A 27,683-nucleotide genomic window follows, 5' to 3' on the forward strand; every position below is an offset into this window, starting at 1 on the left:
GAACAGAACTATTGGTGTACTATAACTAATTATGTTTACTTCTTATACAGATATTTTTGTACAGTAGAATTTAGTATAAATGCCAATGGGCTCTGCCACAGTCTTCTGTCTTACTGGGTGGCTCTATATTTTTTATCTCTTAAAAGGCATTAATGGTTTCCTATTACACTAGACTATAAATTCGTTGATATTTGCTATCCAGGCAGACACTACAGATTTGTGATTATACAACTACAAGTGGTCTAGGAAAATTAAATACCATCTTTATAATTTTGAGACATAGTTCTAGCACACGATGTTTGCTGAACTCTAATGTATAATATCTTTCTCTGCCATGCAGCAACTCTCCTGCAAACTGTTCAGACTACTTCAGGACTGGCTGTTATTCTGTTTACTAAAGCTATGTATGAGCCAGCTGAAGAATTGCCTTCCTTGGTAAGTGTATTTCTTCACTGAAGGCTCTGAAATGTCATTGTATCGTTAATCAGTGCTACCAGTGCTGATACAGATAGCAGGACACACCAACCTCCGTATCAGTCTTTTGCTGGAGTAGAAATCTTTTATGCTCTCCTAGCCATATGAAATAGTAAGATGAGGGTTCTGAATTCGAGAAAAATGATATAGAAGAAATCTCTTCAGATCTTCTAACATTCTCAGTTATGCACAAAATAGCTTTTCTCCTGTGCTGAGATACTGTAATGGGTGTTATTTTGCTGTTACAGGTTAGTGACTTGCTTCTTGGGTCAATGAAACACGCAGGGGTGCCATCATGGTTTGTGAGTACCTGTGGGTCTCTGTGTACGGAAGAACTCCCTGACTCAGTCCTTCTTTTTCTTTGCCATGGAGCACTGGCTATGCTGGAATGGAAAAATGGCAGCATGTGTGAAAATGGAGAGAAACTATTATTAGATATTGCATCAGTCTTGTTGTCTTTGAGTTCAGAGTAAGTGTGTTTTGAATTTTATTGTTTCATGTTTGGGAGGAGGGGGTAGATCTTTTTACTTGTGTTTTTGCACAGCTTGTATGGTCCTGGTGGAATATCTCTCTGATGTTTTCAGTGTAATCATAGAATCATTTAGGTTGGAAAAGACCCTAGTTTCTGCCACAGATTGTGTCATCTTTTTAATATATTCAGAATAACTCTATAAGCTTGAAAAATATGTCTTCATATTGCATAGTTAGTTCTAAGTTACCATTTTCTCTTGCATGCTAAAATGAAATTCTGTTTTTCTAACATAAGTGGGATTAGTTTATCAACTACCTGATGGTAAGATGTGGCAGAATCAGTTCTTATGTAGACAGATAAATTTTAGTTGCAGGACATCACCTCCTATGCTTTTAAAAGTACAGAAGAAAACAGAGTATGGTAGTGAAGTAAGCTGAGTTTTAATTTTTTTTCTGGTTGCAAGCATTGACTACCAGCACTGTTGGATAGGAGATTAAAACATGTGTTTAGTTCAACCTTTGTTCCTGCCTTGGAGGTCAGTTTTGTGATTTTGTTTTTGCACATGTGGTACTCAGTTTTTATATGGCAATGAAAAAGTTATATTTTCAAGAAGCATGCAATAACATAATGCTGCCCAAATATTAGCATGTGGATAATATTTTTTTGTTTGTTTTTAAAATAGCAAGTGTAGTGGCTTGTCAGGTTTCTTTTCCCATATTTAGGGGTTTTAGCTGTGACCAGTTAATAGCGTAGCAGGTAATTAAGCATGCAACTTGTAACATCCAGTTCATCACCTCCTTTTTGTGCTAGTTCCTTTTCTTCAGTGAATGGTTAGTGTCTCCTTACCTGTTTTAGTGTGAGGTAAACAAATGTGATAAATAATTATTTTGAAATTTAAAATTTATTTTTTTAAATAATTGACAAATGCAAACAATGAACTTCTTGTTTGTTCTTTTTAAAAGGTTAAAAGATTCCAGTATGGCAACGTCTTTGGCTAGAGTCCTTGCTATTTGGACTAATTCAGCGCTGGCTGCCCTCGTTTCAGGCTCTCCAAATCTAAAAATCAAACTTAATGGGAACTCGGACATAGTTGGGAAGCTGCTGGAATACATTTATACACACTGGGAACACCCTCTGGATGCTGTTAGACACCAAACCAAATTGATATTCAAGAATCTTCTTCAGATACACCGAAACACCATTACTGGCTGCAATGAAAGATCAGACCCATTCTTTGCAAGGCTGATGAAGCATTTACTAAGCTTGGAATGGCATGTAAAAGGGAAATACGCTTCTCTTGGCTGTCTTGTGGAGTGTGTGGGCACTGAAAATATACTACAGTTGGACAGAACAATTCCAGTACAAATCTTGGACGTGATGAATGATCAGTCTCTTGCTCCCTATGCTAGTGACCTTTTGGAAACCATGTTTACAAATCACAAAGCCCATTTTACTTTGAGTGTTCAAGAAAGCACCTGGATTGACCAGTGGCATGACATCTGGGTTTCTCCCCTTCTAGTAATACTGTGTGAAGGGAACCATGACCAAACTACTTACATAATAGATTACTATTTACCAAAATTGCTCAAATGCAGCCCTGATAGTCTGAGCTACATGATTAGAATTCTTCAGGCTTCTGCAGATGCTAATTTAGGTAAGAAAATAAGTATCATATTTGTAATTATGATTTTTAAAAAAAATCTCAGAAATGTGATTCCTGATCTGTTGTTTTTAGAACTACTCTGGGAGAAAAACTCAAGATGGTTATTATTGCTGTTAGTATTTCAAGGTAGAATTCATAATAATCGTAAGTGTGTCTTTATGCCGTGAGCAAAATAATTAGTATTCTAACTGTGGGTGCTTTACTGTTCTCTTTACATACCAAACTTTGCTACATATTAGTATTTTTCTCTACTATTTTTCTGTTCTGCTGTTATTTCTTACACAGCTGTGTCCAGTAACAGGGTTTTGCAAATTCTACTTTGCTGCAAATACATGGAGATGAGATTAATGATTCTCTTGCAGTTTTTGACATAATTTAGTGTAATTCTAAAATAAGGGCCTGTGGGACTTCACAAGGTCCTTTTTTCATATGACATGTTGAAGATGAAGCTTTTTGGGAACCAGGCGATTTAGAACTAGTCTAATCTATGACAGACACAGTCTTTTGGAGTTTATGGGGTAAAAAATAGATGGTGGGTAGGGGTCATGTGCTGGAAGTATTGGAAGCTTCTGACAAGCATCGCAATCAGTACATTGTTTGTGTTAATCAAACTATAATTATTACTGTTTTTTTCTTAGGCTCTCGCAATACTAGAGGAGCTCTTGGAGCATTAATGGCATGCCTAAGAACAGCCAGAGCTCACGGACACCTGGAACTTTCAAACATCATGAGCAATGGTCTAATATCCACTGAATGTATAAAACAGGGTCTAGTTCATCAGCACAATCAGGTAGAGGGACAACAGGGTTTTTGTGTCTTTAAATCAGAAGAATTGCTCTGATGCCAAACACTGTGTCAGCATTGTTTTAAAAGAAAGGCATCGTAACAACTGCCTGTAACTCTTTCGTGATCAACATCTAAATATCTTTCAGGTTTGCATTGACGCTTTAGGTTTACTTTGTGAAACCCATCGTAGCACAGAAATTGTGTCTATGGAAGAAATGCAACTCATTCAATTTTTTATGATGTACAACTTGAACAACCAGTCTCCTTCAGTAAGGCAACAGATATGTTCTTTACTGAGAAAGGTAATTTCAAACTATAAACAATGTCTAATGTACCTATTATGTTAGTTATATGCCACTTTAAAAAAAAAATTCTACTGAGTATGTTATGGAGTTGGCCATCTGAAAGATTAGAAGCTCTAAGGCCAGGACTGTGTTCTATGTATCACCCAGCTGAATGGTGATAAGTCCTTGCAGGCAAGGATGGCTTGAACAACAACAACAAAAAAGTGATAGGCACAGTAACTTGATCACGAATGGTAGCAAGTGTTGCTTAACCTGTCAGTGTATTCGTACTTTACCATAGCAAAGCAATGTGCCATAGAGTAAGTAATGAACCTTGTGTTACCTTTGTTGTGGACTAAAAGTGTGTTTACATAGACTTATCAGACCTCAGGCAAAATCATGTTCACTTGGTCAGCCTCAGCAACCTGACTTGGAAGACAAGGTAGATGAATATATTGAGGGAACAGCACGACATGTGGCTGTGCTGTTATAGTCTGCAGGGCCTCAGTGTGTCAATTTTGTGGAAGTTGCCAAGGTCACATGTAGATCATGGTGGAAGGATACGGATAAAATGAGGAAACCATGTATGTATAAAGACTGTTTTGGAAGATGTTAATGGCAAAAGAAAGCAGTGTGGAAGGAGAAAATAATTAATTTGAGAGGGGGAAAAAATGAGGGAATAGGTTTGGAAACAAAAGAGAAGTCCATCTCTTTCCATTCTCCCTAGTACAGACTGGGGAATATGAGGTGGAAAAAATTGTGGCAGAGGGAGTGTAATAAGAAAGGAAATAATACTAGTGGGTGATAAAAGAGATGGGGGAAGCACTGCTGAGGTGAGTCAGACTCTGTAAGAGACACTGAAGCTATAAAAATTATATGCATTAATTAAGGTGTTTTTTTAATAGAGGAGCATATGTTCTGCAGAAAATGGGGAGGTGGGAGGAGACGACCATGAATTTAAGGAGAAGATGAAAGTTGAAAGATGAAAGAAGGTGTTGGAGGTGCAGGGGGAGAGAAAAGTTTGGTCACAAGAGAAATGGGGACCAAAAAACTTGGTTTGGGACTGGAGAGAGAAGGATCTGTTCTGTGTTATACTGTGTGCAAACTTTTAAAAATTGCAAGCAGTATGTTCTGGAAAATAAGCTGACCCCTTTTGCCATTTTAACTGTCAATGATTCTTGCCTTACCTATGTTTTGCTATTGTTTTAAAAGTTATTTTGTAGGATACAAGAAAGTTCCCAGGTACTTTATAAATTGGAGCAAAATAAAACCAAGCAAGAGTTACTTGAAGACTCAACTAAAAGGCATCCTTTGGGAATTTTGCAGCAATATAAAGTAAGTTAGACTGCTAGAGATAGAGATATAAGAGGTGGGATAGCATTTCTGAAAGATGGTTCGTTGTTCTTGAGAAGTAGTTAGGAAATAGCGCCGCACAGAAGGAAGATGCCTGTAAAGCAAAACAGTGCTGAGGACCCTGTCCAGTCTGTATGCACTCACACAAGTTAATTTTTGCTAAATGTACAGTTGTCTCATGAACTGAGTGCCTATTAGCATTTGGAGGGTATCTTTAAGGTTAATTTTGTCCAAAATCAATAAAGGTTATTTTCTGGGGGATTGTTCCATGATGTGAACTGAAACAGCAGTAAATGGGGAATGGGGAATGACTGGAGATGTCCAAAGTAAAATTTTCAGGTAAATGTCTTGTCAGCTGCTGGCAGTTTAGTAGCAAGTTTTAAGTGCTGTGTGTTACTTGGGCTTGAAAGAGTTCCGTTGAGCCTTTTTCTAGCCCTCCAGAATGATCAGTGAGAGAATGAATGACAGAACTTCAGCACGAAGAGGTCGTATGAAGGCTTCTTCTGTATTTGTCCTTTTTTACTATTTGAAGGCTCACGTATTCAGTTTCTCTGTGTTAAATTGTTTCTTGTCTTGAGTTCTGCTATTCTTGTTCAACTAATTTTCAAAAGTCTGACACAGTGGCCATGTTCTTGTGGGCATGGGGAAGGGAAACTTTTTAAAAAAAAAACCAAACAATTGTCTAGCCTTCACTGTACTCTAGGAAACAAGAAATTTGTCAGTACTATGAAGGTAGACCTTCCATTCTTTCAAAATTAACTGTAATGTCATAAATTTTTTGGGTAACCTGTGAATCAGAATGTCCTGAATTCAGTTACTTAGACTTCTGTTTGTAGAGCAACAAGTAAACCGTCTTAAAATTTTTCTTGTGATTTTCAGGTTTTCATGTCATCTGTATGTGACAGACTTTTTGAGGTACTGTTCCCTGGCTCATCACACTCAACCAGATTTTCTGTGCTAACTATTTTAGGATCAATAGCAGAAATATTTTCTGTTCCAAAAGGTGAGAAGCCTGATTTTATAGGCTGTAGGAATGGGAGTTTATTGAAGAAGATTCTTTTATGCCAGCTAGTCAGTTTCAGTCAAAGTAAAATAATATTTTTAGTCCTTAATTTCTATGGCATTTCTTTTCTGGCTTTCATTTTACCTGAAGGAAGGATAGTAAGTTTTTTTGGAAAATAGAATATTGAAGTAAATGCAGATATTCATATCCAGTTGATTATCTTCCATAAATTGGGATTTTCTTGCATAGCCTGTTTTTAGCAAGGTTTTTCAATTATTTTTGTTGTTATGAAGAAAACTTTTTGTACAAGATTCAATATATTTGATAACTTTATCCCCTTTTGCTGATCTAACATTTTGATAATATGTAATTTAAAACATAGAGACCATGAAAACTCTTGATTGAAAAGGCTTGCATATCCTCATGATACTGTTATACTAAATAAGGAACAGTTTAATTGGATGGTTTATGATGTGTGCTGCTGTTATTTTAAATTTTCTTCACAATGTTATGACAACCCCAATTCAAGAAGTATTAGTTAGAGCCTTGGAGTATTGGTGGTATTGCTAAATCTTGTCTCTGGATCATAAGGCCAACATAAAAGTATGTTTTCAGTCTTAAATTGTAACTATTTTTTTTAAATAAATGAGACGTAAGATAAAAGTTCATTTTGAGAGGGAAGTAGAAATACCTTCTTGATAGGTTTTTTTCTCAAAACTCCTGATAAATCAAGAACACATTAATTTTATTATTATGAGTTGCTCTTGGTTTTGTTTTTTTTAATACTTGTATTTAGGGTTGTTTATAACATCAGCTTGAGGATTTCAGAAGCCTAACATTACTTCTGTAAAGCAGATTTAGCTGCTGTTGTGTTCTGTGCTTCAACGTGGTGCATTTGTTTACATCTTAAAATTTCTGGCTTCTTTACAGAATTAGGTCAGTCGCCAGAAGTCATGACTCCTTTAAATCTAAGTTAAAAGCAAAAATTTGTAATGGCTTCCATTTTAGGGGATTATTCCTATGACAAAAAGAACCCTGAAAACCAAGCCTCAAAATACATTGAAGTTTTAAACCTCTTTTGAGAGGAATTATTTTCTAATAGTACATACTTCCAGAAAAATAATTTTTAAGCAAAGGTAAAATAAAGGTTCTTTTCAATGCTGAATTTAATGTGAATAAATGGGATTCTGTTTTTGGCAGTAAGTTATTTTCTGTATTACTGAGGCTATTTTTTTTTGATATGGTAACCTTTTATTTTTCCCCCAACAATAAACATGGCATTTTAAGACCTATTAAGAGAAGTAGTATTAAAATAATGCTTTAGCTGAAATTTTATATTAAAGCTTCTTTTAGTATAGCTAAGCAAAATGTGAATACAATGCTTGTTCTGGAAAAAATTACAGCAAAACTATGTAAGGCATTGATTTCTTTGAACAGGCCAGGCACAAGTTTTTCAGTTGGATCAGGAGATTGATTCTACTCGTGTCCAAACTTTGATCCAGTGTTTTGCCAGTACTTTTGAGGAAGTGAAAGCTCTGGCATTTGGGCTTTTGATGAAACTGCGTGATGTTGCATTTAATTTACAGGTATGTAATTAAAAATAGTTTAATCTTTCACGAAATAACTCTGTTTAACGTTCTATATTTTTCCAGGTACTTGGGTTAGGTACAAAGCATAATTTCTGAAAATAAGTCGGTCCAAGTTGCCTGCAGTAGTGTTCATCGCTAGCATCTTCTATGTATTTTCACATTGCTTCTGCGCTTACCTAAGGAGGCTTGTTTCACTAATGGATGAAGGAGTTTGGGAAGTTCATTGGGTATGACTGTGAACTGTCAAAGCAGTTTTAATGCAAGCTCCTTCCTTAGCTGTGACTTCACTTTGTAAAGGATTGAGGCATTTTGACTTGGTTACTCTTGTATGTTAAGAAATTCAGCTCTGTGTTTCTTTTCCTTTCTGATCAGTCTCAGATTTCATTATCTGATTGTGTTTTTTGATTTCTCCCAAAGTTTGCCCTTTGACTTGATAACGGATTTTTCTGCTTATTAATTCATTAAAAGTTACTTTTGAATTCATAAGTACTGGAGAACAAATACTGTTTCCTGATAAACTGTGTTTCTCTGTGATGGCTGTTAGCAGATAAAACAGTATTTTGGAAAAAAAAAAAAAGCCAAACAAAAAACCCCCAACAAACCCAAACCCATTATCCTGTGAAGTGCAGTGTATTTGAATACTGCTTTGTAAATGACTGTCCCCATCCTCAAGTATGTATGTAATAATATCTTTGCTAAATACATACACATGCATGTTTTGAGTGTAAGGTGATCAGTTCACAATATAGACTACTCTTACGAAATATGTACCAGCAAACTTACTGAAAAGCATGTCCTTAGGTTCCAGGGTGGTAGGTAGCTTAATTAAATCAATATGGAAGACTAATAAAATGAGCAATATTGGTTTTTTTCCAGGATTCTGAAAGCGTAGATCTCCTATTCCAAGCAGCAGTGGATCTTAGCACAAGTACCAAGCCATACGATTGTGTCACTGCTTCATATTTGTTGAACTTTTTAGTATATCATAAAGGGCTACAGCATATTTGTTTACGAAAATGGGTTAAGCATAACCCTCAGACTGATGAAAACACATCAGTAAGTACAGTGGAGAAGAACACTTTAGCAGGTAAGTTTTGGGGAAATGAATCCCCATGTTTTTTAGACTTATTTGAAACCTTACTGCTTTTCCTTAATGCTTTTGGTAGGAGGCACAGTGAGTAAGAGATGCTTCTTTCTAGTAGGATTTTAAGTGTATTTTGTTTTGCTGTTAAGTAGTCAGGTGCCTCAGTAAGATCTTACTCCAGTCCTGTTTGTGTTGAGGCTAAGGAACGTTCTTAGATGATGACTTTTATTATTTGGATCAGAGGGAAAGTGACATCGAGGGCTGGGTAGCTAGCCTGATGAAGCTGTGCACATAAAGTGCAGGAAAGGTACCCGTGCTTTCTCTGAGAGCTCGCTCACCCTGAGCAAAGGCAGCTGTAGCTGGTCTGTGTCATGTTCCAGTACCTGATGTTTGCAGTGCTGCCCCTTGGAACCATTTTTCTGAGTGGTTTGCAGTCCTGCACATACATTTCTGCAGTAATTAGGCTTTGTTCACATGTGGAATATTTCTTTGGTTTAGTGCCTCTGGATGAAAGCTGAGAGGCTTTAGATCTGGCAGACCTGGCAAATTCATTAAACAGAGTTGCCCCACATTTTGTAATTTGCAATAAGAATAAAATCTTCAAATTCATTATTTGTAATAAAGCAATGGATGTAATTTGTAGTAAACTCACTATTGGACACATTTTGTGCCATTATTGACTTTTCTACAGATGCCTATTAATTTCTTCATATGCAGGGAAATCCTGATTTTGAGACATGGTTGTGGTTGACATAAATGAAGCAAATGCATGGATAACCTCATGTTTTATTGTTATAGAAATCTCCTGTTGTTAGTTATCCATAGTTCATTATTTGGGTCTGTAATTCATTTCGATTCTGACATTGATATGCCACATGGTACAAATAAAACAGGTGCATGCATCCTTGAAAATTGGGCAGGTTCTTTAGTGGCTAACTTAAGATTCAAATATTTGACTGTAAACTTCCGATCTTTAATATTCTGCTGAACTGTTTGTTGTATAAACGTAGCTCTAAGGGTGAAGTCTGACTTCAGTATGTGGTAGGTAACCTCTTTTGACTTCATGAGCTGTGGGATTGTCCCTGGGTATAGGATCTGGGCTGTGCTGTTTGATTCGGATAGACAGACTAAATGATTATAACAAATATTGCTTCAGTCCAGGTAACTGAAAATCAACATTTACCATTTTATTTGAATGTCAGAAGAGTGAAAAGTGTAAACAGTGAAATTGCTGTGGATTTTCCATTCAATTTTTGTGTGAACAGGCTTAATTCCTGTTTCTTTAAAGCAGATTTGTTTCTTGGAAAAAACAATGTATGTATGTATAACGCAAATCTATACTTTTTAAAATTTTAGTTATCAAGCTTTTGTTGGTGAATGTTGAAGAAGAAATATTTCAAGCTAAGAAGTCTTTGCTTCAAGCAGCAGCATCATTCCCAATGTACGGGAGAGTGCATTGTATAACTGGGGCTTTGCAGCAATTGCCTTTTAAGTAAGTAAAGCGTACTGCTCAATAGTAAGTCGTAACTCCATACTTCAGCACAGTGGAGGAGCTGCTCAGAAAAACATAAAAGCAAACAGTGTTATGAAATCCAGTACCTGTGGCTTTTAGAACTCTTACTGGCTGCTGCACTGTTTAGCTCGCTGTTGGATACTTCCTTTGTATGCGTTAAACTTAGTCTTAGGACTTCTCAAACTGTATCCTATTTAGAGTTTTCATAAATACTGTTGAGGAAGTGTTTGTAATTTTTGTTCTTTGTTTTGAATATAAAATTATTTTTAATCCATGTTGTGTTGTTTTTTTGTTTGTGGTTTCTTTTTGGTTTTGTTTTTTAAGTAACTTGACATTGGTACCTGAATGGAAGGAAATGGTGGCCAGGCTCATTCTGATGTCATACAAACTTTCTGCTGTAGTATCACCAGTAGTGCAGAGCTCATCACCAGAGGGTCTTATTCCAATGGATAGTGATTCAGGTAAACAAACAAATAAACAAAACCCCAAAAGAATTCTGTTAAAATCTGGAGCTCCTGAAATTCTGTTCGTCCTATAGCAAGTCAGAACTAGAGCTATCATCCTTCCCTTTCAATTTCTCATTTGATGTCATAATCTTAAGCCACTCTTTCAACTTCTGATAGAGGTTGTCTTGACTTCTGCACTAAATAATAAAATAAATTTGCAGACTGTTGCATCTGTTTCAAAACTGATGACTGTAAAGTCCAGTTTTCTTTCTTCCTTAATCCTCATGATCACCATAGTTTTGTACTTTGTTTTTTTTTAGTTCTAATAGCTTTCTTCTGTACCCACATATCCAAAATAAATTACATTTTTATAAAGAACTGGAAGTAAAAACCAAAACTATCTTAAATATTCCTTTTGTTTAATGTGTAGAAAGTGCAGGTCGTCTGCAGATGATTCTGCATGAGATACAACCACAGGACACGAATGATTATTTCCTGCAAGCAAAAATTTTGCAGGAACACTGCAAAGTAGAGTCTGAAAAGCTGGCTGACCACAGGCCAATGGAAAATATTTGCACAGAAATGAGAGGTAAATCCAATACTGTATTAGTAATTAAATCAAGATATTCTTTATAGAGTAGGCATTTTACATGGGTGATCAAAATTGGAAGTTACTTGCTCTGTATAATGTTTCACTTCTTCAATAAATCTGTCAGAAGCTAGTTATTCACGGGCATGGTTTTAAAGACTAATTCACTGTGTTTCTGGAAGATTGTGATTAATCTCTCTTAGAGCACAAGTGAAAATGAGTTGTTTTGATATTGGCCTAGACTATTGCCTTAACTGCACAGGCCAGGGAATCTTTAACACCACCTCTATGAAGCAACGCTTTTAATGCATTTCTTGTTGAAAGGTGTGATTCCCCTCTCCAGTGTACACAAGACTAGCGGGAAATATGTTCATGCAGTAAAACTTGTTGTATGAAGTTCCATAAGCAGAAGCTTCTGTATGGAAAGATACCTGTGGTAAAATGTTACATAGTATTTGTCTACTTTAATGAATGGCAGCTCGGAAATCAAGCCTTACAGTGATAAAGAAATTGTAAACTTTGGCCTATTTAATGTATGCCAGCATAAATTTATATCTGTACATTTTTAATAGTTTATGCAATCATTTAAAATCTTAAATATTTAAGATTTTTCCTCATGTGTTCCCCCCCATGTTTAAAGTAGTTTTAGTCAGGCCGTGTGTTTTATTTCATGAAAAGAAGCCTGTAAATAACTTGAAGTGGCGCAGTTGGCCACCAGATGGGGCTGTTGCATTAAAAACTTCATGCCGTTGCCTGGTCTCTTCCCATGGAGGCACCTGGGTTAAAAACCAAGTCACATATAGTGAGTGATGGATTGATGATTGACGTGGAGTTTGTTGCAGCCTGGCTCCAAAGACGTAGGTGTTTGTATAGTTCAGTGTGCAGGTGAATATGAATTGTGACCAAAAGACCTTAACTCTTCAAAATAGCAGCTTCCTGGTTAAATGGTATACTGCTGCCTTTTCCAGGCAGAATGAAGTACAGTGAGTGTTCAGGAGTGGAAGCAGTTAGGGTCAGCAGAACTGAATTATCTTCTGGGTTAACAAGATTAGATTTTTTTCATGTTTAATTGCATTTTGTAAGATGATCAGGCTGAATGAAACTTAAATTACAAGTCTGTGTCTGAGAACCTTGAGTTACACTATTACATTTGTTGATTTTTATTTTTAAGGTAAAGACAGACAAACATGTGATGTCACAGCCCAAATGGTTCTTGTATGTTGCTGGAGAAGCATGAAGGAAGTATCTCTGCTTTTAGGGACACTGTGTAAACTTTTGCCGTCGCAGGCTGCACCTGAACCTTCAGATGGGCTGATTACTGTAGAACAGGTAGGAAAGTAATTATTGTTATAAAACCTTCACTTTCTGGCAGGGAGGGAAGGCAATTTCCAGAAAACTTTTTTCTTAAATCTATGTTCTGTAGGGAATAAGTATTTTTTTTAATTGCCATGTTCTTGTGGCTTTCTTGTTTTATTATGCTTTATTAACAGCCTATTTTTGATAAAGTGATATGTAGAAAGCATAACTATAGTAGTAATAGATAAGTGGAAGAATTATACATGGCTGACAAATTCAAGGAATATTGATTGTAATTGTATTGGGTTATTTATAAGATGTACACTGCATTCAGGGATACCAATGTGTCCCTCCCTATGCATATATGTATTGGTATGTATTAGACATTAATAGAGTTGCTAAAAATCTTCTAAACTGACTTATATTCAAAATGTCTTCTGTTTCATTTTGAACCCTGCATGTTGGGATTTTGGTTAAAACTCTTCATTAATTGAACTTCATTATAAATAATTCTGAAAGTCAAACATGCTGACTAGTCATAGTCTTGTACTGTGTAGGAGAATGAATTACGAATAATTTGTATGTAATGTGACTCTCTTTTCCTCCAATTTTTTTTATTTACGAGATCAGAAATGTTAATATGCCATCTGGGTCTCTTGTAGAATGTTGAGTGCAGTGTTTACAAGAAATTAGATTACCACAGGCATTTATTTGGGAAATATTTTGTGTTTATTAAATTTCTGTTTTTAATTGATGACCTTTTCATTTCCATATGGTTTCAACAAAACCAGTCTCTACATGGAAGATTGAAATATGCAAGGCATACTACTTTTAAACCTCTTTTTCTTTCCAACAGAAAACATTTATTTAGTTTTGCCTTAGGTGTTAGAACTTTCTGTCATAAAATAAATAATTGTATAATGTACTGCAGATTTTATTTCTTATGTTATCTAATGTTATGATGCCATGGAAATAGTGTTAGTGTCTTTATTCTTGCATTGTCTCTAGCCTTCACGTTTTCATCTGGTTAACAGCTGTGCTTGTATTGTTGCAGAAGTCTGGAGGGTAGATGAGAGAGAGAACAGATACTTGTTTCCACCATTATGTTCCTTAATCTGCTCCAAGTCAGAAAGGAATTGGTATCTTAGAATGAGTCAGCTCTAGCTGTAGCATCCCTGTCTTTATTTAGAAAGCAGGCATTACTAGTTGCCCTTTCAGAAATGATACATTATCAAGCAATGTACCTTGTTTTCCTATAGATGCCCATTACAGTCTGTGCTCCTGATGTCATCCTGTAAAACAGAATGGCTGTGTTCTAATTTGAAGAATGCTAATTGATGAGAAGTCAGTTTGAAATCCTGATTTTCCTCAGGCTTGTAAGGAAATACACAAGAAAATACAATTTGGCTGAATGTATAATAAATATGTTAGGAAAAAAACATGGGCATTTCCTCTGCACTTTTTGTAGCTGCCATTATCCTATTGTGCACACAAAAAAAAAGAAAAAAGAAAAAAAAAGGAAAAGGAAAAGGAGGGGACTTCTATATAAATGACTAGAAATGTCAGTACCAGAACTGCTGTGGCTTCAGACTTTTCTTGAACACTTTTCAGTGTTGAGAAGTAAGAGAATTGGATTTTGGTATCCTGTGCATGTAGAACTTTCCCTTAAAACTGCACACACTCTTTCTTTCTTCTGAAAGTGTTAGAAGAGGTTTAGGAATACAGTGGGGAAAAACTCAAGGGAAACCTTGATCTTATTTCCTTGAGTCAGGGTTAAGTAATTGTTGAAAAAAATCTGGTGGCACCACTTGGCCATTCTGTGTCATCCTGTTGCAAAGCCTTCCTCATCTTGTACTTTGCTTCATGTCTAGGTCAGTAACTGTTAAATTGTATGTAATGGGATCAGTGTTACTGTCACTGTTTATTCACACAAAATACATAGTGTTGAATTTGCATGTAGTCATTTGATTATTTTTGCCCTCTTTTTTAATTGAGTATGCAAATTAAAAGACGATGTCTTTTGGTGCTGGTCCACATTAAGAAATGGCACAACAGAACTGTGCTCAGTAGGCATTGGTGTTAGCCAGCTCCTTGTGGCGCTAATTCTTGATTCCTCTTTGTAGCTGTTAACACTGTCAGTTTTGGTGTGTACGTGTGTAGACGAACTTGGCAGAAAGGGCAGCTCTTGTTTGATACTGGTGTTTTGTCTTTTTTTGTTATTACAAGTTGGAGCATATCAAATTTGCACTTTTCATGTCTTTTGAGTAAGAGATTGGGTTTGCATGGCATTTGAGTGCCGCTGTGTGCACTGACTGTAACATCTTCAGCCCCTTGGTGTGGAAATGTGTCTATAGAGGGGTCTCAAAATACTGTGTTTGAATTCACAGTTTGCAAAGCCGAAGTCATTTTGTGATGGCTCCTTTGCCTTTAAAAATAGACATAGGAAGTGCCTAGTATACCTGGAGAAACCTCTCTGTTCAAATATATGTTCTACCTTTCGTTCTCCATCTGACCCTTAAAATCCAGAGACGGCAGGCTCAAAGCTTTGCCTGTTAAGACAATACAAACAGTATCATAGCCTAGTAACCACCATGTAATCAACAAAATGATACCTAATGAAGGCTATGTGTTGATTTTGACATATGATCTGCAAACCATGAGACGATGTTCCAAGCCTGGAAGAACTCTGAGCTCTTCCTCAAACTCCTGTTTATCTCTCCTGTGAAGTTTCAGGATGATTTTGGGAGATCTGCTTGCCAGAAATGTGTACCAAAGTGAAAGGAAATAGGCAGCAGAAGTAGTAAAGACTCCAGTACAGTCGCGATGCCAGGGGTGCCGCTTGTGTTAACCCAATAGTCACAGAGCTGATCTGAGGCCTTCTGTTGGAACACTGAAGAACACAGAAGACTTTCAAGTACTTAAAACCCTCAGTAAGGTCCTTGAATGCATCCGGAGGAGGGCAACAAAGCTGGTGAAAGGGCTGGAAGGAATGTCCTCTGAGGAGTGGCTGAGGACTTAGGGCTTGTCTAGGTTGGAGAAAAGGAGGCTGAGGGACAACCACATTGTTCTCTACAGCTTCCTGAAGAGGGGAAGTGGAGAGGGAGGTGTGGATCTCTCATCCCTGGGATCCAGTGATAGTACAAGTAGGAATGATTCAAAGCTGTACCGGGGGTGGACATTAGGAAGCATTTCTTTACCGAGAGGGTGGTCAAACACTGGAACAGGCTTCCTAGAGAGGTGGTGGTTGCCCCAAGCCTGGCAGTGTTTAAGAGGCATTTGGACAATGCCCTTAATAACATGCTTTAGCTTTTGGTCAGCCCTGAATTGGTCAGACAGTTGGACTAGATGATCATTGTAGGTCCCTTCCAATTGAAATATTCTACTGTACTCTAGTACTTGTTACTTGTGCCACTGGTGCAAAACTGTGGCCCCCATTGCTGCTTTGGAGTTTGTTCTCTTCAATGAACAATTTAAAACAATGCAAAACCCCAAACCCACCAAAAAACAATGTCTCCCCTGTTCTTAATGTAATCAGTCTATCTCCACTTGAGTTCAGTATGGTTGCCAATAGTTCACTGGCTACTAGTTGTTCCTGTGAGATGCTTTTGCAGTCCTTTATGCGTTAAAGCCATCCTCTCCTAATGGTTTGAAAAATACCCTCTAGAATGTCTCACCCTACTTAAGTGAAATCTTATTGCCAGGAAAATAAGATATGAAGCACAAATGTACCAGCTGCTTCTCAGAGCACTTTTGGAATCTCTTATACAGAATTTGTGCCTTGAATACTGAGATTCCCAGTCTCAACAGCAAGCATAGCCCTGTAAATTGTTGATTGTTGCATTAGTAAGACTCATCTACCGTACTCCAGGTTTTTGACTAAGATGATAAAATGTATTTAAGATATTTGCGCTCCAAATTTGAAAATTTTAACTGGAACTGGGGTGTTATTTCCTGTGCATGCAAAGTTGGTAGAGTCACCTTTTCTTACAGTTGCTGGGGATCTTCATGATGTTGTAGAGAATGTGAATTCCTTTACCTGTTCTCCACCCTGACATACGAAGTACTGGTTTTAGGACACAGGGAATCTGGACACTTATGGATGGCATGATGCTGTTAGATAAGAATCTATACTTACACACTTGCCTCAGGATCAGTCCTATGTTATCTGTGAGAACTGAGTTGTGGAAGTGCGTTTTCTTCAAACTCTAGACTATGAGTGGAAATTAACATATCAGAGTTCAATATGTAGTAAGCTTCTAGTTAATGTGGCTGTTGCAAAATGCTCAGAAATATAAATAGTAAAGTTGAAAGATATGTGACACCCCCCCCCAAAAAAATCCGCATGAATTATTCTAAAAATGTACGGGTGGTGGTGGAACAGGACGGTAATTTGATTTGCATGTGTAGGGTTTTCTTGGTTTGGTTTTGTTTACACACCTGGAGAGTTGGTCTGTCTGTGGGTGAGTTCCCTCTGAAAAAAGGGCCCTTACTCCAGCTTTTGGGCTAGAAAGCTGAAATCCTGGAGGTACATAAACTAGCTTAAAATCCACTCAGAGAAATTCTCAACTGTTTTAGCTCAAATATCTCCAGGTTTTTTTTTGTTTCACATTGGGTGGGTTTTAGCTGCAGGGAATAATAAGTATACTTAGTCTTTTTATTTTTTTTTTAAATTGTATTATTACAATCTCATTGCTTGGGTAATATGAATTACTTAACATTGGGGTGGAAAATCGTATAGCTAGATATGAATTAACTTCTCTGACATCTTAATTACCTGTCAGACTACTAAAGTATGTTATTTTATAAATAACAATAAACAGGATTCTGTTAGAAAGTTAACAGTATTTTAAGCTTGGTTTTATATAAAAGGTTTGAAGAGTGTTTTGTGGAAGAACTCTTGGGAAGTATTCCTGAAGAAAATTTTGCATCATAAAATTGAGCATGTGCTATGTGTTGTAAACAAATTATGTTGGAAGTAGGGCGGAAAAAAGCGTATCTCTTTGTAGAATGAGATTGTGTGGAATTGTAAGCTTCCGAACAGCTTTAAAAACTTGGTATCTTGGTAGAGCTCTAGAAATTAACTATAGATGAAAGCTTAGTTACAGCATTTAGCTTTTTCAGACTTCTAAATATAGCTCTCATTACTACATACATACAAATCTTGTTTTATTTTAAAATTGTTTCTAGTAGTCAAAGGCAATTACACAGAATCCTAGAACCCTAAAAATAGCTGAGGTAGGTTTGTTTCCCTTTGGCACAATTTTTGAAGTTTGAAATTAATCTTTCTCAGATATTTTTGTAGATGTTAGTTTCTGCTGTTGTGATTTAGTAGATATTTTCTTTGGCATTTTATGTAAGAGTGAAGGCAATCAAGAAGGATTCTAAGTTTGTTTCCTCTGAAAATCAGGGTTGTCCCTTTCTTTTCTTAAAATCTATGTTCCTCTTGGACAAATAGCTAATTTTATGTTTCTTTGGCCTTTTTTTTAATTGACATAGTACAATCCCTTTAACCTGAAAAATTGAGTATAATATTTTATGATAGGACTTATAGTTGCTTTTTGCTTTTGCCAGTGGCCTTGCCAACCAGGGGAAGGATTGTTGCTTTTAATTACATTAGTATCTTGCATACGGAAATGATTTGTCTATATATAATTTCAAATAGCTTTTTTTTTCTTTTTTAGGTTAAAAGTATTGGGGACTACTTTAAACATCATCTGCTGCAATCGAGGCACAGGGGTGCATTTGAATTGGCATACGCTGGCTTTGTGCAACTCACAGAAATGCTTTCCAGGTAGATGGGCAACTTAATATGTTTTTAATGTAATAGTTTTACCAAATGTGGCATCAATCCTGAAACTGGCTGTGCAGGCAGATGCTTGATTTCATGTGGATTTTATTCGAGTTTAGTGTAGGCATGATTATGACATTAGTTACATGATGTCTGTGACTTGGACTGTGATACTTATGGTTAGAGATGGTGCTTAGGAGTTGAAAGATGATACAGACATTTAATGCTTGCTGCATTTTTCTCCATTTCTGGCATTTTAGTTTGCTGAACAGCTCTCAAAAGCTCTTGGGAAAAGTAGGAGTGTAGAATTCTTTCCCTCTACCCCCCCTTCACCAGTTCTTTATGACAATGAATGCCAGACTTTTTGTTTCAGCCAGGATGTTTTCCTGGAAACTTCTATAACTTGTCATTGAGTTGTGTATTCTGATATCTGGAAGACTACCTGGCAGCACATCACAAGATGTGATATGCAGTCTTTCTAATTTTTTTCCCCTTTCCCCTTGTAACTTTATACTTTCCTAGAAGAACTAAATAAGCAGAATTGTCCTGAGGTCTGGGCAAGAGTGCTGGAATTCCCATTACATGCTTAGTTACCTATTTCAAGTGTTCATAATGTTTCTTTGTGATTTATAGTGATTATATCCAGTTTTTAATAAGACAAATCAAAATCTCTACTGACTTTGTGGGTTTTGGTGGGGTTTTTGTGATGTAGTTTTTTGGAAAGACCAGACAAATTTCAGTTTGAAGTATACGTACTTTCACAGCAATGCCATGTTAAGTAACCAACGTTCCCCTTTTGCCCCATGCGGGCCAGTTTGAGGCACTGATCTGTTTCTTGTTTATGCTGAGTGGTGCAGCGGAATGAAGAAGGAATAGTTTTGTTTGTTTTGTTTGGCTCTTTTTTTTTTTTTTAAAGTAAAAATAAATCTGGTGATGGAAACAGTTTTGGTGGTTTTAGTAGAGACCAGCTGCCTGACCAGGTTCGCTGAGTTTTCTCAGAGTTTTTCCCTCAGACAGTTTTCTCAACAGAACTGAGGGGCTGGTCTCTGGTATGGGATGTCGATGGGGTAGCTGCATGTAGGTACCAGCTCTGCTGTAGAAATTTGGCACATTATGGCCTTTGTTCTGTATACCAGTGAGATGTTAAACTGTAAGCCACAGTTCTGTTGGTGATGTCTCTGTAGAAGGTATGTTAGGTCCTTTCATGTGCTAGCAATCTGAAGCATTTTAAATTGGTCTGAGTAGTTTGCTGAGAGCTCACACAACCTTGCTTTACACTTGATGATTTACTGGAAGAGGAAGAGAAACTGATGTATGATACTGTTCTTGCTTATCTTTTTGCCTATCTATATACATTATATACACTTGTGAAAATGTTGTGTTCTTTTTCTGTACTGAGAAAGCTTGGTTCAGGAAGTTTTAAGGTGATGTATCAGATGATTGCTCGGTGGCACCCTTTGTGCTGGCTTCTTACTGATTTCCCTGCTGGCCTAGATCTTTTCTGTTTTCAGTGCTGACAGTATTGAGAGAGCAGTTCCTACAGTGACTGAGAAAAAGCTTGCCAAGATGAGTGGCTGCAAACATATTATCATGGACAACAATTAAGGTGTTCCCACTTGTCTGGGCAGCTTTCTAGAGAAGTGGTTATATTGTCACATCAATTAGTGAATCTAATTTGAATGGGCTATGGAGCAGACATTTTATACTTAAGATTTTTCCAAGTCAAGTACAGAACGTTGTTCTGCTGTCTGCTACATACTTCTGGCTGTTGTTTATAGATACTTTAGCAGACTAAGCACTGTTTCATTCAGTCTCCTGAACTGGATGTTGCACTTCCAATAGTAAGTTTTGGGGTTTTTTTTTAGTTTAAAAAAAAGGCAACTCCCACTCCAACAGCAAAATCCTTCATTCTTTTCATTGCTTCTCTTGCAGACCTCTGACATCATAACTTAAGACTTTCTGTATCATTATCTAAACTTAGTTTTGTATGTGAAACTTGCTTTTTTCCACAGGCAGAAACAAGTTCAGATAACAAAATACTAATAAATTAAGGCACTGGTGGTCTTTTGAGACATACAGTGACAAATTAAAATGTGCTGTGCCAATAGCTAGTATTTTCATGTCAGGTAGTATTTCTTTGCGTGTTCATTAAATTAATGTAGTACTGCAAATAAAGTAAGCTGTTAACAGTATAGAATGCATAGAACCAATTGTTGAATATTGAAGGATGTTATCCCTAGGTATGTTGTATATGACTATAAATGTGATGATGTAAAAAAAAATTCATGGTTAAGTTGTACAACCTACTTTAGTTTCACAGCATTTATTCCTCCATCAGATTGAAGAGAGTCTGGCCATCAGAGTAATACTGTTTAAAATTTAAAAAAAAAAAAATCCCAAATGACCTTTTACTACCACCAGCCCTTTTGAGAGGAGAAAGGAGGTGATCCAAGCAGGTACAGCCCCACTAGTCTGATCTCAGTCAATGTGCAGGACTGTCTAGAACAAACTTTGCAGGAAGGCAAACTAAAAAGCAGGAAATACTAGAAAACATATAAAACATGCTGTCAGTTTATAGTGGACTCTCTACATGGCAGACTAGCTGATTTTCTTTGATTTTCAGTTTTTTAATTTCTTTTAAAATCTGAGGCAAATAGGATAAAGTAAATCTACCCGGACTTTGGAGAAGTTCCTGATATGTTTGTTCCTTCTTCTCCCTTTTTCTGCCATTGTGTTTAATGGAGCACAGACCACTTAAGAGCAGTTTTATATTATGTAGTAAAATGAAGAGCCAAGCTCAAGAGAGCTCTGCTTCTCTGGAAGCAATTAAAGCATTAAGCAGTATGTATGTAACACACAAAAAAACGTGCTTATATTTAAGTACTTTTCCCTTTCTGAATTAACAGTTCTCCAAACCAGTTTTTTTGATGATGCATACTGCTTAGTATTTTTAAAGTTAAAGTATTTCAAGTAGAGCAAGTATTCCTTAGGGAACAGCCAGTTTACAAGAACCAGTGAACAGCTCTGTGGAAACATACTTCTTTCCATGAAAGAAGAGGAAGCATGGGCCTCAAGGCTAATATTTTTATTTAAAATGAAGGAGAAAGGAGGCTGATACCGTAATAGCCAGTGACTCTGGTTGGTACTCCTGGGATATGAGTAGTATCTTGGGGCTCTTCTGCAGAATGGGCGCATTAAGACTTTTGGTGAATGCAGTTGCCCTGCAGGTCTGTTGAGTGTCCCAGAGTCTTTCCATTTACCCTGCTGCAGCTGTGGGGCTTTACTCTGCAGGTAAAGCCAAACTGGCCTGCCTCTCTCCAAAGCTGCCAGGCACGTGGACAGTCTTGAAGCATGTGTGCTGGAATCTATGCTAATTTACTGCTGCACCCACAAATACTGGAGGTGCTTACAGTAATTGACAGCTTAAATGTGAAAATCATTGAACTAAATGAATGCTGAGCTGTTGAATTAAAAATGCGCATTGTTGGAACAGAATTGAACTCAAGACCTACAGAAGCATCCTTCACACTTTAATTCATACTTTAAGACCCAGTGAAAAATCTGTCACTAAGACTGTGCCAAATCCTTTTCCCATGCTTTTATGAAAGATGCCAGTTGAATATGGTCCTTCACTTTTATAGTAAAACATTTTCTTAAAAATATATGCTGGAATATTTATCATCTAAGCTCGCTTTTAGCTATACAACTCTTAAATACCAGTCATTATAATGGTGTTCAGGCCTGTCTGAGTTAGTGGTGGAAAAAAAATCTTTCCTCCGCGGAGACTTCCTAGGAACCTGATGAAATAAAATTGCTGTCCTGACATTTGGATGTAAATTGCTGAGTCTGCTTTAAATATGGAAGTTACCATTCTTCCTTTTCCCTGTTTGTATTCCTTCTGGGGCGTAATGCTCTCTTTGTCGTGTCTGCTTAATATTGTCTGTGGCTGCACCTTCAGAAAACCATACTGTAGCAAAATGAGCAATGTTCATATCAATGAAATAACATGGTTTTTTAAAAAATATTTTCCTGTCATAGGTCCTGAGAAATTACAGATGCTCATTTGGTCCGATAACATGGTAGCTAGGGAAGGTACCTGGAAGCCTCTGGGCATCTGTTTTAAACTTGAATCTCCTGTAATCCTTATAAATACCCAAACAATTTCTCTATTCCAAATGGTGTTTTGCTTTTATTTTATTTAGTGAAGCTTTTCTGAAAGATCAAGTAGAACATAAAAGATTTCTGGAAATCTCAAAATCATGACATTGCATAGCTATGGCTGTAGTGCTTTGCTTCACTAAAGTTGCAGAATGCAAGGGGAAGGCTTGGGAAGAGCTATGTCATAGAGCACAGTGTGTTTATTCAGGAATAACATATTTTGAATATTTTTAAATGTTCAAATTGGAGCTTAAATTAAACTTAGTAAACACTATTTTATGTATATGTAACAAGTTAGGACCATATCTTACAGTTTTCTGGAAAACTGTTACAACAAGCAAGAACCCTGCTTTGAATTTACAAGTGTTTTATCCAGTATCAGTGGAAATTACTCATCTGTGCCTTGTCAGTGTCTGATCTTTTGTAATATTTCTGTTGTGGAACTGGGAGTAGACCCTCCTAATCCTTTGCAGTAAACTCTGCTTCTGACTCATTGTGTTGCTCTGAAGTGACTGTAACTCTCTGCCTTCCAGGCCCCTACGATCTGCTAGGAAGACTTCTTGTAAAATTCAAAAAACATTGGTGGACTTCCTAGTGAAATTTACTAGAATTGTCACTAAATTGTCAGCAAAAGTGTAATCACAGATGTGAAGGAAAGTCTAAAAGGGAGAGAAATAAACTAGGGGGAAAAAACCCTGTTCTTACGTATTGTTACGCTTGTAGGGTTGGGAAATACATTATATAATGAAGTAGAAGACACAACGTTAAGGTGCTGCTCAGTTCAAAGATTTGTTGATTTTTAACTCTGTTCATATTTCCGTGCCCCCTGCCCCCTATTTGCGAGCTTGGTGAAAGAGAGACATAGGCGTAATGGTATTGTCTCTCTGAAATGTTGAGGCCACCCAAGGTTCTCTCTGCTCTGCTTTACTGCTAGAGAAACCTCAAAACACCACCTTTCTCAATGCACCTATATAATTTGGAAAATTTTGCTTTATTTAGAGCAGATAATATGAAAAGGAGGATGCAAGTGGAAGGCCTTCGTAGTTTTGGAGGAGTTGTTCTTAAAAGTAGACATTTTCTAGGGTGCCTTATACCTTGAATAGTAATCTGTTTCTGAGGCTAGTTTCTTGTCTCCTCATTGTCTGAGAAGTGCCGGGGTGGTACAGAGTCTAGCTTTATAGAGAATAGGAATTGCATTACTTATGTGAAAAAGAATAATACTACAGTCTCTTGAGAGAGAATAAATGGTGAAAGAAAACCCCCTTTTCCCCAGATATAGGGACTGATTACAGCTCTTGGAAACACTGAATTCTGGATATATCCATGTAGCAAATGCTTCTGGTCATGTGAAGTTTATTTCACAAACCACTGATATCCAGGAAGGCCAAATCCAAGATCGACCTTTTGTTCTTAACACACCATTAATTTTGGATGGGAGAAAATACAGCCATATAAGTTAGGGACAGGGATTTAGTTTTAACTTTGGATTGCCAGGCTTTTTGTACTCATTGATACTGACCACAGAAGGGGTTTTGGGCATGTATGAAATTGTTATAACCGGCAGACGGACAGACAGAAATTTGTGGAAAACCACTTACTGTACTGCATCCTAAGTAATTTTTGTATCAAGTTACTTTGTTATAATTTAATTATCAACACTATTTGTTTGATCTGGTAAAAATAATTACTATTTCATTCTGGAAAATGACATTTGAGCTTAAGACCACCATTTTTACATTGTAAAGCTTCATTATTCTTAAAATTAAAGGGCCACCTGCTTCTTAAGACAATATTCTCCTTGCCAGACCATAAGGAGATGGAGCTGCCAAATTTAAGGGAGTAGTCTTCTCCATCCCAAAGTCAATAGTCTCTAATGTTTCTAACTTTAAAGCAATAACTCTTTCACCTTAACAAAAAAAAGTGCCTTGGTGGGTGACTAAACAAGGTAGAATTACTTGTGGCAAGATCAAAGCAATACAGTTTTAAGGGAGTCTGAAGTTTATTGGCTTTCAGTATATTTCTTCTCTTTCTACTACTACTGAAAGGGGAACACCCCCTCAGTTTACTTAAGAATAAAATATTCAGTATGCTACATATCAACTTTTAAATATTTTCTGAATGCTTTACTTTGTGTTCTGCACCACAGCAGAGGCAAATGTGTCTCATGGGACGTTTGCTTTAACACTAAGATAATGTACTGAAGAGAGATGAGCACTGTTCTTTGCATGACTAAACTAAGACATTTAAATTTTGCTTAGCTAGGCAGGTAAAACGAGTCACAGACATGATCGGAAGTAGTAGCTTTTGCAGTATGTCTTGATGTGGATAAAAAGAACTACGAAGTAGAGTCTAGCTGCAGAGACCCACCGAGGACATCCCTGAGAAGTTTTGTGTGGTCTCAACCCTAGAACTGCATTCTCCATAGGTACTGAAAAGCGGGCAAAGGAACATGTCCTGAAAGTAAGCAGGGGAAGCTAATTATCAGCAAGAGAAAAAGTCAAAGAAAAGAGAACTCGCTGTTAGTTTCCAGATTAATTTGATTGCTTCTGTCCCAGGCTTGGGGCGGGAAGTGCCTTCTGTGATTCTTTTATGCTGTGATATGAGGTGATATACCCCTTGTGAAGCCATGTTTCTCCTGTGTTCTGGACTGATGGTTCACATGCTGGCTGCTGTTTTGAAGAGATGCTACCCTTAAAAATGGATGGGGAGAAGGTCTGGCAACAGTGTAGGAAACCTGTGGTGGAAATCCCAAGGGAATTACTGAAGAGTAAGAAGGGTGCTGTGTCTTCTGCTGACCTGTCTGGCACCTCCTGTGACCTCCGTTTTCTGCATTAGTAATTTTCTGTTTATTTTGTAAAAGAAGAAAAGGAGGGTTTCACTAGAGATTAAAGCCTCATTTGTTTTTCAGTATCAGGTTTTTAGCCTACCTAAATTCTTGCTTTAATAAGAGGATGGTAAAGGAGAGAGCAGATGTAGACCTTCTATTAGATTTTGGTTTTCACATCAGTACCTGCTGCCTTTTAGCTTTTCTTTTAAATTCTTTATTTCAGTTATTTAGGTAGAAAACTTGATTGTAGTCTTGCTGTAAGGTCTTACTACTTAATCATTAATTTAATTATAGTTTATATTTTTAGGTAAGGCAAGTCCTGCATGGTTGAGGTAATTGCAATTGTATTGCCCACAACGATTAATTCTTTTCTCTACTCTGAATCACGTGTCAAACCAGTGTGACAGGTTTTAATAAACGTCCTGCTAATAGACATTTTCATAACAATGAATGATCCTTTTTGGAATATTGACATAAGATTAATGAGCTGGTCTTGCACACTGAATATGGTGTATTTCATTGAACTGATCAGCACCGACAATTGAAGAAGTTCTCCTTGTCCTTGGAAGTCCTTTGCTTTCAGGCAAAGCTGAGTTTTATACCTGCAGAAGAGGAGTACTTGATGATAGGAGAGCAACTTAGGTGCTTTACCAAAAGACTGATACAGTATTTTAAAAAGATCAGTGCATCTTGTTTTTCACTCCTCCTAACGCTCCAAGATTTGCAGGGGTATTTACATAATATGTACTTACTGTGAGGGGCTTCAGTTTTGTATGGTTATATATGTTAGTTAATGTAAGGGTCACGCATCAGCTACTGTGTGACAACAGACATATGAATTTGTGAACTGTCAGTTCCTTCAGTGACTGATGTGCATATGTCTTTTTTTTCTTCTCCAGAACAGGATAATAGTTCCTGGCAGAAGAGAACAGTTGCGGTGCTGAAACACAGAATCCTGTTTTCTGTTCAGTGAAATATCTTTTCCTAGTGACACTTAATAAGTAGTGTTAATATAATTTGTACCAACATTAGAAAAACTGTACAATTCCGTTTTTAATTTCTGTCTTATTTCATTAAAAAAAAAAATCTGTGTATATACTTGGAGATGTTCACGTCGAATGAGAAATATTTCTTAGGGTCACTAAATGCTTTCTTTGAATCTGTCCTAGTTCCTTATGTATTTGTGTCATGTTTCTTATGTATTTGTTTCATGTAGATGTAACAGTGAGAGTCTGCGCAAGATGCCAGAGCAGTGGCTAAGCTGTGTGTTGGAAGAAATCAAATCTTGTGATCCTTCATCTACGCTATGTGCGACCAGACGTAGTGCGGGAATTCCATTCTACATACAGGTACCAACTAATGTTATTACCTCTTGACTTGATATTTTTTCTTTAATGTTCTTTCTGGTGAATATACTTATGTATTTATTTATCTTACTTCAACCTCTCTTGGCCAAACAGTAGCTTTTTTTTGTATACAGACCTGATTGCCTTTGTGCTACCAAGAAGCCATGTGCAATTAAACCATGTTTGGTGCTGTTTAGCACTGCAGTTCTATTGACTCTTGAGATTTTTGGCTTGAGATGGATTTGCATAGTGTTTCAAAAGACTGAGTGTAGGCTCTGTGTGGCCACTGTAATAATCCTGGCAAATTCATAAATTAATTCACAGATTAAGTAAGTCTCTATTAACCATGTAACTGCTTCTTCCGTGCAAAGTGGGAGGGTGGTAAAATATGAACAGACCATCATAGAATTGTAAAATGGTGGCCTAGAAATACCACAAAGAACTTCGGAGGTCCCCTCAACAGTAATAAAACAGGATCAAGTAATAGAGTCATACTAACTGGTGCTGACTGACAGTCTTGAGGTTATTGAAGACTTGTATCCGTGAGCATGGGGCCATGCTCCCACAGACGTCCCACTCTGTGTTACCCTCAGCTCCACACATGCCAGACTCTAGCTTCAGCCAAGTTCAGAACTGGTGGCTGATTGGCTAGCTGGCAGTGTTTTATCTCTGCTCAAAGTACCACCTCCTACTGTGTGCCTTGCAGTAGTATGCAGCAGCTCATCTGCATCTTTCTGGGGTCCATCACTGCAGAGTTGGTCCTGCAGACTACACTTAACCTGTTTCCATTCCTTTGCTCCTTAAAGCGGCCATGATTGCTTTCCCCTAAATTAACCTCCATCATTTTAATTTTCAACCAGTTTTCTAAGACATGAGCCCAAGATTAACTACACGATTTGTAACTTTCTCCACTCGCTGAAGTGTAGTCTCAAGCACGTTCCAAGAAGCTGAGGGACTGCTGGGAGCAAGCTCTTCCTGTCAGAATAATTCGTCTTGCTTGTTTTCCACTCCA

General features: G+C 37.2%; 1 protein-coding gene across 3 annotated transcripts in view; it reads left to right on the forward strand.

The window, feature by feature from the left end:
* THADA (THADA armadillo repeat containing) overlaps positions 1-27,683 on the forward strand; it is a 165,137-nt gene that overhangs the window by 6,824 nt on the left and 130,630 nt on the right. For all 3 annotated transcript variants that reach the window (XM_064446113.1, XM_064446114.1, XM_064446115.1), the window contains exons 9-23: positions 341-435; positions 723-943; positions 1,909-2,600; positions 3,248-3,399; positions 3,542-3,697; positions 4,892-5,014; positions 5,912-6,035; positions 7,473-7,621; positions 8,501-8,711; positions 10,065-10,200; positions 10,546-10,682; positions 11,098-11,256; positions 12,428-12,585; positions 18,234-18,343; positions 26,542-26,674. In XM_064446113.1, coding sequence (XP_064302183.1) covers positions 341-435; positions 723-943; positions 1,909-2,600; positions 3,248-3,399; positions 3,542-3,697; positions 4,892-5,014; positions 5,912-6,035; positions 7,473-7,621; positions 8,501-8,711; positions 10,065-10,200; positions 10,546-10,682; positions 11,098-11,256; positions 12,428-12,585; positions 18,234-18,343; positions 26,542-26,674 — 2,756 coding nt within the window. The remainder of the gene's footprint in view (positions 1-340; positions 436-722; positions 944-1,908; positions 2,601-3,247; positions 3,400-3,541; positions 3,698-4,891; positions 5,015-5,911; positions 6,036-7,472; positions 7,622-8,500; positions 8,712-10,064; positions 10,201-10,545; positions 10,683-11,097; positions 11,257-12,427; positions 12,586-18,233; positions 18,344-26,541; positions 26,675-27,683) is intronic.

The sequence above is a fragment of the Phalacrocorax carbo genome, chromosome 3 (genome assembly GCF_963921805.1).
Source record: "Phalacrocorax carbo chromosome 3, bPhaCar2.1, whole genome shotgun sequence".
Classification (NCBI taxonomy): domain Eukaryota; kingdom Metazoa; phylum Chordata; class Aves; order Suliformes; family Phalacrocoracidae; genus Phalacrocorax; species Phalacrocorax carbo.